The 12,278-nt window shown below is 48.8% G+C and overlaps 1 protein-coding gene across 1 annotated transcript in view; it reads left to right on the plus strand.

The window, feature by feature from the left end:
- Positions 1-12,278, plus strand: part of PREX1 (phosphatidylinositol-3,4,5-trisphosphate dependent Rac exchange factor 1) — a 254,992-nt gene that overhangs the window by 104,150 nt on the left and 138,564 nt on the right. Inside the window, exons 3-4 of the mRNA XM_007938333.2 lie at positions 1,798-1,920; positions 11,440-11,544. Of these exons, the coding sequence (XP_007936524.1) occupies positions 1,798-1,920; positions 11,440-11,544 (228 nt within the window). The remainder of the gene's footprint in view (positions 1-1,797; positions 1,921-11,439; positions 11,545-12,278) is intronic.

Consider the following 12,278-nt stretch of genomic DNA (forward strand, 5'->3'; position numbering starts at 1 on the left):
TCCTTCCGAGGAGTGGCTGGTGGGTTTGAACCACCAGCCTTCTGGTTAGCAGTCAAGTGCTTTAGCCACTATGCTACCAGAGCTCCTCATTGGGAGAGTATAAACAGCATGTTGAACATCCTTATTTTATTATCTTCTATAAGATCGTTGTAATGGTGCATGGGAGTACATTACCATTTTAATCAGTCCTCTGTGGCAGGGGATACCAGTCGTATCTGGTTCTCATGACTACTGGGATGAATATCCTGATATCTAATTCTCTGCCTACTGAGTGTGAAGTGCAGCCTGCTGGACTAACCTTGGGGATGTTGATTACTTCTCTCAGCCTCAGTTTCTTTATTATAAGCGGGGGTCATAGTAGTTTGTACCACCTGGAGTTACAGTGAGGATAATTGTTATATGCCCTTGAGTGGATTCCAACTCATAATGACCCTATAGGACAGAGCAGAACTGCCCATAACGTTTCCAGGCTGTAATCTTTATGGAAGCAGACGGTCACATCCTTTTCCCACAAAGCGGCTGGTAAGTTTGAACTACTTACCTTCTGGTTAGCAGCCAAGCACTTTAACCACTGTGCCAGCCTCCCTTAAAGTGAGGATTAAACTCGAAAAACCAAACTCACTGCCATCAAGTTGATTCCGACTCATAGTGACCCCTTTTGGGTTTTGAGGCAGTAAATCTTTACGGAAGTAGATTGCCCAGTCTTCCTTCCACAGAGTGGCTGGTGGGTTTGAACTGCCAACCTTCTGGTTAGCAGTCAAATGCCATAGGCACTACGCCACCAGAGCTCCTTAAAAAGTGAGGATTGTTGTTGTTGTTGTTAAGTGCTGTCGAGTCATTTCCGACTCATAGCGACCCCATGCACAGCAGAACGAAACACTGCCCAATCCTGCGCCAGCCCCACAATCCCTGCTATACTTGAGCGCATCATCGCAGCCACCATGTCAATCCATCTCATTGAAGGCCTCCCCCTCTTTCATCGACCCTCCACCATACCAAGCATGACATCCTTCTCCAGGGAATGGTCCCTTCTTACAACATGACCAAAACAGGTGAGACGAAGTGGCCATTCTTGCTTCCAAGGAGCATTCTAGCTGCACTTCCTCCAAGACAGATCTATTAGTTCTTTTAGCAGTCCATGGTACTTTCAGCATTCTCCGCCAGCACCACAACTCAAAAGCATCAACTCTTCTTCGGTCTTCCTTATTCGTTGTCCAACTCTCACACGCATATGAGGCGACTGGAAATATCATGGCTTGTGTCAGGCACACCTTAGTCCTCAAGGAGATATCCTTGCTCCTCAGCACTTGATACAGTTCCTTCGCAGTTGACTTTCCCAATACTACACGTTGTCTAATGTCCTGACTGCCGCTTCCGTTGGCATCGATTGTAGAACCAAGCAATGTGAATTCTTTGACAACCTCAATCTTCTCTCCATTTATTGTGATGCTGCTCATTGGTCCAGTTATGAGGATTTTTGTTTTCTTTATATTGGGACGTAATCCATACTGCAGACTGTATTCTTCAAAAAAAAAAAAAAAAAAAGTGAGGATTAGGGGCTACAAATATATATAATGTTCTTAACATAGGATTAGATATTAATTCTGTTTAGTAAATGCTGGTGTTCTTTTTATTAACATCCTTGTCTTCATTAGCAGTAAATGGTCTCCCGTGTATGAGAGTGCTCACTTCACTACATCTTCACCTGCAGTGGGGGTTATGTATTTTTCATGCTTGGTTGTGCTCTCCCTCTCTGCCTGTGTTAACGCTGTCCTTGGGCCTGCCCTTTCCTCCTAGATCCTGTTCTCTAACATTGAAGACATCCTGGAAGTTCATAAGGATTTCTTGGCCGCCTTGGAGTATTGTTTACATCCGGAGCCTCAGTCTCAGCATGAACTTGGGAATGTTTTTTTAAAATTTGTAAGTACAATGCCCCAGCCCCTATCAGACTCCACAGCCTTTGGGAAGCAGGCTTCTCCCTCGAGTCCCTGCTCTGCCCGCCCTCAGCCAGCTTCCTCTGCAAGCTGGTCGGGGAGATGGAGAGGCTGTGGCAGACAGGCAGGCCCAGCCTTGGCATGCAGGAACAATGGTAGGGGTCAGGCCCAGCCAGCTTGGGTATTTTTAGCGGCTATCCTCCTTCTCACCATCACGTAGAATGCAGCCCCCATTCCCTCAGGGCCCCTTACCACTTCCAGGGACTCCCACGACCTCCTGGCCTGCTCCGAAAGACCAACAAAAGCATCCAGTGCCCAAGAGGATGGACTTAGGATCACGCAGACCTGAGTTTGTGTCGTGGCTTGGCCTCCCACTGGACTGCGAGGGTCTCTGATCCTTGGATGCCTACTTGGGCTGCTGGTCAGAGAGGCTGCCACTTGCTCTGTAATAGCCTCTCTCTTCCTGGGGATTCCTAATGTGCTGAACATTACAGGAAAGGGCTGGAGGAAGGAGGGTGGGGAGCTAGCCCACATGGGTCAGCTGCTTTCCCACGTCTCTTTCTACGCTGCCTGGAACCCTCCTTGTGTGGAGAAAAGCTCACACTAACCTCATAGGCACGAGGCTTGGGGCAAAATGCCTTTGCCTCCCTGAACCTCAGGTTCATGTTCTGTCTGAAAAGTGAGGATCATCACGGCACATTCCTGGGTTGATGGAGAGATTCCAAGAGGTCAAGCTGCAAAGTGCTTACTTAGCATAGAGCAGTGGTTCTCAACCAGGGTTGATTTTGACCTCCCAGGGGACATTACTGGTTGTCACAGCTGGGGATGGGAGTGGTACTGGCATTAGTGGGTGGACTATTGGCAGGGATACTGCCAAACCTCCTACAATGCACAAGACAGCCCTCCACCCCTCCCAAAAAAAGAATTACTTGGTCTAAAATGTCACTAGGGCCAAGGGCTTTCAGTTGACATTACCTCTTATTTCAGCTATCACCATCTTCATGAACTCCCTGCTGAAAGGGAACACATCTTGGCTGGAGTCTAGGGTGAGAGAGATGGGTGTAGTTCTGCCCTCAAGGACTTACAGTCTCTTGGTGGCAGGGCTCCTGGCCAGGCTGCTGAGCTTCTCCTTAGCTATGTTCCTCCTGGCACATTACTTTAACTTGTGTATGTCTCACTGTCCTCGCCTGTAAAATGGGTCTAAAACTAGACCTAACCAATGATATTGTTGGGGGGATTAAGTGAGACGATACAAGGAGAGTGCTCAGAACAGCTCCTGAGATGTTCACAGGAAGTACTCAACACATGTTGGATGCTCTCTTTCCTCATCGCGTAGGCACCATTCCTCAGTGATTGAAAATAGAATAAATAAGGGAACAAGATGGGGTACAGGGGAGGAGGCGTTAATGGAAGGTGTGGAGCAGAGGAGAGATGGGATGTGCTTGGGTTTGAAAGGGTCCCTTAAGCTGCTTCGAGGAGAAGGGATTAGGAAGGGAGACTAGGCAAGAGGTCCAAGATGATGATGTCTTGGAAGAAGGTGGAGGAAGTGGAGGTGGTGAACAATGGTGGTTCAGTTCAATAAATGCTTCTTGAGTAGGAAAAGGAAAAGAACAGAGGGACAGTTTTCTCCTCAGGTTTGGAGGAAAGAGTGAGTGTTTGATTCTCTGGAGCCAGACGGCCTGGGTTCAAATCCCTGTGTGACCTTGGGCAAGCCACTTTGCCTCTAGGGACCTCAGTCTCCTTCTCTGTAAAATGGAGGTAATGAGGATGAATGAGGGCATTTGAGTGAAGCACTTAGAGTTGGCCTGGCCCCGAGCGGATGGTGAGTGAATGTTAGCTGTAGCTGTTTTTCCAGCCAGGGCATCATGGAGGGCGACCAGGAGGAGGTGACTTGGGAGCTGGCATGAAATGATGACACCTGAACTTAGAGTGGGGGGACTTGTTGTTGCAATAAGGGCATGGGTGTGATACCCTCTGACCTCGTCTAACTTCACGATGGGGAGGGAGAATTGGCCATCAGCAGCATCAGCCCACGGCTCATTTCCTAGGAGGCGAAAGTCAGACACGCCGCTGCCCTCTAACTCTTTTGCCATTTCTGACACCAACGTTTCGTGGCACTCTCTGCTTCTCTACTGGGGTCAATAATTCGTTGCAGTGGCCACACAGAACTCAGAGACAATACTCACAGTCATGGGGCTTATTAAGTAAGCAACAGGTAACAGTTTCGGTTCAGGCATGCTCAGGATACAATTCTTTGGTCAGGACAGACTCCCTTCTGCCATGCCTCAGGAACTCCAAAGGTGGTATGGCCCTTCAGGTTGTCCTGAATTGTAGCGAGAGGGCAGGGTCTTTGTGCCCCGCATTGGCAGTCACTGGCCTGGAGCTGTCCTAGGTGAGGTGGTGGGAAGCCTCAGGCAGGTGGCTCTCTCAGGCAGAAGGCAGCTCCTGGGAAGGTGTTGGGCTGAGGGTCCTGCAGACACCCTGCTAGCGTCTGAGATGGTGGGTCCTGGGGTGCTGTATTGCACACTCAACCTCTACTACAACCCCTTAACCCCCAGGAAGGAACTCCTGGGGCAATCTTCTTCCCAAGCTCCATTATGCCTTGCTTGGAAACATGTTTTCCTGCCTGGAGCTCCCAAGGCCCAGGCAGCATCTGGGTGGTAAGGTAATAATTGGGACCAGAGCTCCACAGACAGGCTCTTCAGGAGAGGCAGGGGGAGGCCTCAGATCCTGTTGGGGCCTGGCCTACAGACCAGTGTGTGGTGCCACCCAGGCAGCAGGCAGTGAACACAAGGTGGGCACCTGCTTGCCCCAGAACCTAATCACTAGCTGCTGAGTTTATTTGAGCCTGGAGTGGGTGCTTCCTTTGTGTTGTGGCTGTCCTAAGCGTTTTATACATAGTGACTCATTAAAACTTCACAAGACCCTTAAAGGTGAGTGCTCTTGTTATACCCCGAGTTCCTAGGGCTGCAAATGGTTAGTGTACTCAGCTGCTTACCAAAAGATCGTAGGTTCAAGTCCTCCCTGGAAGAAAGGCCTGGTGATCTATTTCCAAAAGATCAGCCACTGAAAACCTTAGCACAGTTCTACTCTGACACGTGTGGCATCACCATGAGTTGGAATTGACTCAGAGACAACTGGTTTATTATTATACCCCCTTTACAGACGAGGAAAGTGAGGCCCAGAGAGTTTATGCCTTAGCTCAAGCTAGTCAGTGACAGAGCCAGGAGCTGGGTTGATGCAGTCTGGCTCTGTGCTCTGTGCTTTTCGCCATCGAATGTGATAAAGTCTCTTAAAGTGTCTGCTAAGCATCTACCAGCTGTTTGTTTGCACTGAATAGGACAGACTGGCTCCCTGCTGCCACAGGCTCATCCTGTGGTAGGAGGTGGAGTTAATAAGTAAAGAGGTGAGGTCATTGCAGATAGGGCTACAGACTGTGAAGAATATCACATGCAGGTGTACGTAAGAGCAGCTTTGCTTTCAATGGAGCTTGGGGACAGAGTTGCTCTACTTAGCAAATGAAAAACACAGGATGTCCAATTAATACTTGAATTTCTGATAAACAGTGAATAATTTTTTTCATATGTTTCTTGCAGTATATTTGGGATATACCTATACTGAAAAAAAATTATGCATTGTTTATTTTAAGTGCACGTTTAACTGGGCATCCTGCATTTTAGTAGGCAGCCCTGGTTGAAGAAGGCATCTCGGGATGATCTCAGGAGGGGTGTTGCAGACCCAGGGAACAGAAGGGGCAAGCATTCTGATGCACGAATGAGCTTGGTCCGTTAGAGGAAAGCAGGCAGGCCAGCTGCTGTGTGGGTGGTGGGTTGGGGAATCCTGTGCAGAGTCCAGACTTCTCCCCACTGCTGTCTCCCAGCCCTTGGAGATGTCTCCTTGGGCCAGCTCTCAGGCCTCAGTCCTCCTGGCTGTGAAATGAGTGGTTTGGAGCAGATGTTCTCTGGGAAGCCAGTGTCACCCTCAGGCACTGTGGACAGCAGCCAATCTTCAAGCCCCACAAGGGGCTAGGTCCCCTCCCCTCGCTGACCTCAGCTGGCAGCTCTCCCCCTCCTATCGCCTTCTCCTCCTTCATACAATCTAACCCACAGCCAGACACTCCCTGCTCACCACATCTGTGTGTGCAACTGTTTGTCCGTTTCTTCCTGGGAAAACAATCAGCTCCATGTGGGGCCCCTGGGAAGAAATCGAACACTTGGGACTCTTGGCTGTCAAGAGTGCTTCTACATATTTGCAGGGTCTCGGGTCTGAAACGCAGCTGGGACTGGGCCGAATGAAAAGACATGGGAGTGATTGGAGTGGGTCTGGTTTTGAAAAGGGTTTGCTGTCATTGCTAAATTTAACATCCCCAGGCCCCCAGCCTTGGTCCCTTGCCCTTCCTACAGGCTGAAGGAGAGGTTGACATTGCAGAACGTGTCATAGAAGGGGCCCTGGGGATAAGGAATGACAAACCTGTGGCAGTCTTGTCACTTACTCTCCTCTCCTGCGTCAGTGGCAGACGTTGCTAATCAGTTACGGCGTTCTGTCTCTGGGCTCCCTGTGGAGCTCCGGCATCCATGCCACCAGTGTTCTGCCAACACTACCCATCGATTGGGGTTGGCATGGGAGAAGAAACAGATTTGTCCCTGATTTCTGGCCCAACCCCTTCATGGTACAGATGGCAATGGACAGGAAGGCCCTGCCACCTCACCAGGCTTGGGTCTACTTTTTCCTTTTATTTCCCCTTTTAGAATGTGCATTTATCATGACTAGGTGGTAAAGTGGTTAAGGCATTCAGCTATTAACCAGAAGGTCTGTGGTTCAAACCCACCAGCTGCTTTGCAGGACACAGAGGAGGAATTCTGCTTCTGTAAAGATTTACAGTCTTGGAAACCCTACAGGCAAGTTCTGTTCTGTCCTGTAGGGCTGCTGTCAGTCAGAATTGACTCAGTGGCAGTGGGTTTGGTTTCATTTATCTTCACTGTAAGTGACAGAAACAAGCAACTCACATAGGATTAAACAAAAGAGGAATTTTATTGGCTCATACAAACAAAATGATCAGTAGGTGGGATTGTCTTCAGGCACAGCTGGATCTAGGACCCCAAATGATGTTTTCAGGAGTTGGTCTTTCTCTGTCTCTGAGTTCCTCAAAAAGAGCTTCTATTCCCAATAATTTAAACACATATCCTTGAGGGCTCTCATTGGCCCAACTCAGGTCATGTGACCACTGTTGCCAGGACAGGAAGCTTTTGATTGGTTTGTCATGGGTCTCATGCTCACCTTTGGGGTGGGCTTAGCAGGCTCATACTGTAGGTGAAGCAGTTTTCCAGTTGGATGGGTGCTGGGGCCATAAAACAGCCAGTGTTCTGGACGAAGAGTTGAGGCAGAGGCTGTAGTGAAGCAGGGCCAGCCTGGGAAGAGATGTGGAGCTGGTTTCAGGGGCCACTGGGTCCCTCTCAGTTCCTCCCTGTTTTCTGCCTTTGCTCTCTGTCAGGCACCATTGTCCTCGGTGGCACCATAGCAGTGATCTCACCAGACACACACCCTGCCCCCATGGAGCTCACAGTCCAGTGGGGGAGGTGGACCATCCAAGAACCAGCAGGAAAATGTTCCCAGGGCTCAGAGGCCCACCATGTTTGCCCAGGTCTCTCTGGTGCCCTTTCCCAGTGGCCTCACCCTCTTATTTTCCTCCTGACTGCTTGCCTCTCTCTCTCTTTTTTTTTTTTTTTGCCATCACAGCCCACGCATCCACTGCCCAACCCTATCATAGTCCAAGTCACCAAAGAAATAATGAATTTTCTGGAATGACAATGATGGTGGTGGTAGCAACAGCATCAGTAACAGCAATAATCAGAATAACTAGTATGTGATGAATGCACCAGGCACTGTTTTAAGGACTTACTATTAATTCGCTTAATTATCCACATAATAACAATATGAGGAACGTGTGTATGTGTGTAGTGGTAGTAGTAATTACCCATACAATAACAATATGAGGGGTGTGTGTGTGTGTGTGTGTAGTTATTCCCCATAATTTATGGATGAGAACACAGAGGCACAGAGAGATTGTACACCTTCCCAAGGTCACAGAGCTCATCCTCAGGGGAGCTGGGCTTTGAACCTGAGTGTTCTGGCTGCACAACCCGGTACTTGCATTCGTGAGGTTGATGACCACGGGGAGGTCTGGTGTTCTAACTCAGAGCAGAGCTAATAGCAAGGTCTGTCGGCCCAGGGAAAGCCCAGGGAGAGCTTGCTGGCTGCAGAGGGACTTTGTCTAGACCTCCTTCCATACAGTCAAGACCTCCTACTGCTCCTCAGGTTCTTGTATCCAGAGCCTGGCCTTCCCTAGACAGCCCTGCAGGCCTTCTCTGCAGGTTTAGGATCCCAGGCACAGGCTGATCCCCACTGTCTGCAGGAAAGGCTCCCTCTCACTTCCCTGCAGGAAGCCTTACCACAGTCTGCAGCTGAGGCCCCCACTCCCCTCTCCCCCGTTTTGTTTTTTTACTATTAGTGGGCTGAGAGCCAGCCCCTGGGAGTGAGTTTTATTCCAGGCCCAAAATGTATCCCAGAGCCATAGTATTGGGGGTCTTACCAGACTCCATCTGACCTATAATTCTAGTCATCATTGTGTATTTGGATTTTGTTCCACATTTTTCTTCCTATTCTATTCTGGATCTCAATTATGATCCTTTCCTGAGTGGTTGGCATTGGTAGCCGGACACTATCTAGTTCTTCTGGTCTCGAGGGCCATCATGTCCTAGGGCTGATTGCTTCCAAATGCCCTTGGTTTTTGCACTCTTCTTCACTTCTGATGATAGAAGACCATTAGCTGCATCTTAGATGGCTGCTTGAAAGCTTTTAAGACCCCAGTCATTACTCACCAATGTAGGATGAGGAACAAGATTTTTCCATGTTTTATTGTGCCAATTGAGTCTGGTGTCCCCCAGTGCTATGGTCCTGAGTCAGTAGATCCCTTGGATCTCTCTCCCACGGTTCACCTCCCCCCCCCCGTTGTTTTATGTGTGGCCAGGTGACTCCCCACAGTCCAGAGTTCTCCTCACCATTGATGGCCCCCTAGATGTATTGGAGATAAGTGGAAATAGAGTGGGGGATTTTGGGGGCCACTCTTCTCCTCTTCTGCCCTTGTATGTGTGTATGTATTTGTATGTCAGCATCTCAAGTGGCTGTAATCAGTGAAAGATTGTGACTCAGGACTCTGTGTGTGTTTCCACGTGCACACTGATGGTGGTGGTGGTGTTTGGAGCATGTAGCTTGTGTGTTGTAATGCTTGAGATTGGTGATTCCTCAGAGTGTGCATCGGGGTCATGTTTGTTCTGTGGTTTGTATGTGGTGTGCATACTTTGGGTACTTGTGGCATTGTGTATGTTGGTGTTTTTCCTGTTGATTCATAGAGGTCATCATGTGCCAGGCATTGTTCTATGCATTTTGTATATAGATTAAGTGATATACTCCTCCATCCAGTAGCCCAGGAGGAAACTGAAGTATAGAGAAGTGAAACCACTTGTTCAAGGTCACCTACCACCTAGGAAGTGTGGAGCTGGGTCTCCACCCCCAGGTGGTACCTGTCTGAGTGTAATCTGTGGATTTATAGCTTGAGATTTCAGCCTAGTGTGTTCACCCCCCACCTCATCCCCATCTTGTGCTGTGACTTTGAGCTGGCCATCAGCATGGGGTTAGGAGAGTTTGAATCCTGGTTCTGCTGCTTCATTAGCTGTGAGACCCTGGGCAAATGACTACTCCTCTACCTTGCTTTCCCGTGTGTAAAATGGGCCTAATACAGTAATTACCATATAAGACAGGTGTGGGGAGTGAATGAGTTTACCCTGGTCCAAGTGAACAGCACATGGCGTGTACTCAGTGTAGATACATGCATGTGTTAGCCTCAGCCCTGGCTGTGGGTGCTTTGTTACTCAGAGTGTGTGCTTAGGTGGTGTGCGCAGGCCTCTGGACTGAGCTGGGGTGGAGGTGGTGGGACGTTTATTGATTCTGAAACCATCTCCCTCCCCTTTGGTTTCCCACTTCCTGCAGCTGCCCACCCTTCGGAAGGAGGACCATGGGCTTATTTAGAAGCTTAGCAGACCCACCTCTTCCTTCCTTACCTTTTGGGCTCTCCTGTCCCTCTTTACCACCCCCCATCCCCAGCCCAAGGTCAAGACCCTTCAGCTCTTCCTTCCCTAGTGGCCTCACCCAGGACATCCTTGTTTGGGGTTTGGTAGGGGAAGGGACATTCTGTGAGCCTTTCAGAATGGAGAATGCTCAGTGGAGAGCTTCTGGCTCAGATGACTGTCCTTCCACTCCTGGAAACTCTGACTGATGGTCTCAGGCCTGGTGACCCACAGGTGACTTCTGGGCTGGAAAGAGCCAGACTCTGGGCTTGGGGCACTTGGATGTTAACAGAGGTGTCTCCCTGCTCCAGGATTCCCAGTGCTGCTTGTTCTCACCAGAATTCCTCAGCCTTGACTGGACTCTTCTGGTTCACAGACACAGGGCATTGCACATAGTAGGTGTGCATAGTCAATTCATTGAGCGAGTACTTTTTGAGGGCCTGTTGCGTGCCACAGGCCCTGTGCTGGTGTCAGAGAACAGCACAGTGAACAAAGCAGTTGTTATCACTGTCTTCAGGGAGCTGAGCCAGTGGGAAAGGGCAGATGATAATCCAGATTGTTCCGGATTGTGAGAGCACCAGGAAGCAAAGAAAGGCGCAGGTGGGAGATAGAGAACACCTGGATGGCTGCCCCACTAGGAGAGCCCAGCCGTCATTTGAGGAGGGGCCATTAGAGTCGAGACCTGAAGAATGGCAGGAAGAGTGCTCTGCGCTGGGGGAATAGCAGGTATAAAGGCCCTGGGGGTAGGAACAGGTTTGGCAATTCAAGGAACAGCAAGAAGGCCAGTGAGATGAGGTCAGAGAAAGGCAGGGCCACATTATCTGGGCCTTGGAGGTCATGATAAATGCTGGCTTTCATTCCTGGCATCATGGAAAACCATTGGAGGCTTTTAAGTGGAGTTTAACAGAAGTTGACTTATACTTCAATGGGAACAGTGGGCATTTATTGAACATTTACTACGTGCCCAAAGCTTGTATGTTTTAGCTCATATAATTCTCATATCAACCGTAGGAGTTAGGGACTATTATTAACTCTACCTTCCAGGTGAGGAAACTGAGGCACAAAGAGGTCAAGGAACTTGTCCAAGGTCATGGCTAGGAAATGCAGAGCCAGGGTTCAAACCTGGGCCACGGAGTTCAAGTCTGACCACAGGCTGTGCTGCTTCTGGAAGGTTACTCAGGCTGCGGGGTGCAGGATGGGGGCCAGTGGGAGGGCAGTAGGAGGTGGGAGCCTGTCTGTCTGAAATCCGTCCTGCTGTAGTCTCTACAGGGTCCCGGGTAGTCCTCCCCTCCTAGGCCCACAGGTCCAGCTTTCAGTCCATCTCAGGGCATCTCCTTGCCTGCCGAGACCTGTCTCCCACAGACTCTGTCCTTGCTTTGCAGAAGGACAAGTTCTGTGTATATGAGGAATACTGCAGCAACCACGAGAAGGCCCTGCGGCTGCTGGTGGAACTGAACAAGATCCCCACCGTGCGCGCCTTCCTCTTGGTAAGTTCCCTTGTCACCCCTGCCCCGCCCCTATACAGTCTCTGTCGCAAGAACTCAGCTCTGTCGTTACACCACACAAGCAGCAATAGACAATATGCAAAGGAATGAACATGCTTATGTTCCAATAAAACTTTATTTACAAAAACAGGTGGAGGGCTGTGTGTGACCCTAGAGCTGATTTTGTCAAGTTCTGGTCTAAAGTAATAATCCTGGGGGAGAGTGGTAGCAATAATAGTAATAATTGTATTATTTAAGAGTATTTAATTGTAGGTGAAAGAAAGTCCAACTGAAAGTGGTTTGGACTTCCTGAATAGATATATTCTCATCTTTCATCATACCAGGAAAATTCTCTTCCAACTAATCTTTGACAATTTTCTCTGTGGTTTTATTTGACTCTTCCTGTTCTGGAATTCTAATGGCACGTAGGTTATTCCTTTTGATGGTATCCCACATGAACCTTAGGCTTTGTTCATTTTGTTTTGATCTTTTTTTCTGATTGATCCCCTTCCAAAGAAGTGTTCAGGTATTTGCCTTCAATCTCCCTAATTCTGTTTTCCATTGATTCAATTCTGCTCCTTTGCCCATTCGTCTTACCTATATCTGAAAATTTAGTATTAATCTTCTGGATTTCTGTGTGTAGATTTTGTATCATTTCTAATTTTTCATTTATTTTGTCATTTTGTTCTTGTATTGCCTTTTGTTCTGGTTACCTAGTGCTGCTCTGACGAGAATAT

The sequence above is a fragment of the Orycteropus afer genome, unplaced genomic scaffold (genome assembly GCF_000298275.1).
Source record: "Orycteropus afer afer isolate SDZICR_OR568_19922 unplaced genomic scaffold, OryAfe1.0 scaffold00049, whole genome shotgun sequence".
Taxonomy (NCBI): Eukaryota; Metazoa; Chordata; class Mammalia; order Tubulidentata; family Orycteropodidae; genus Orycteropus; species Orycteropus afer.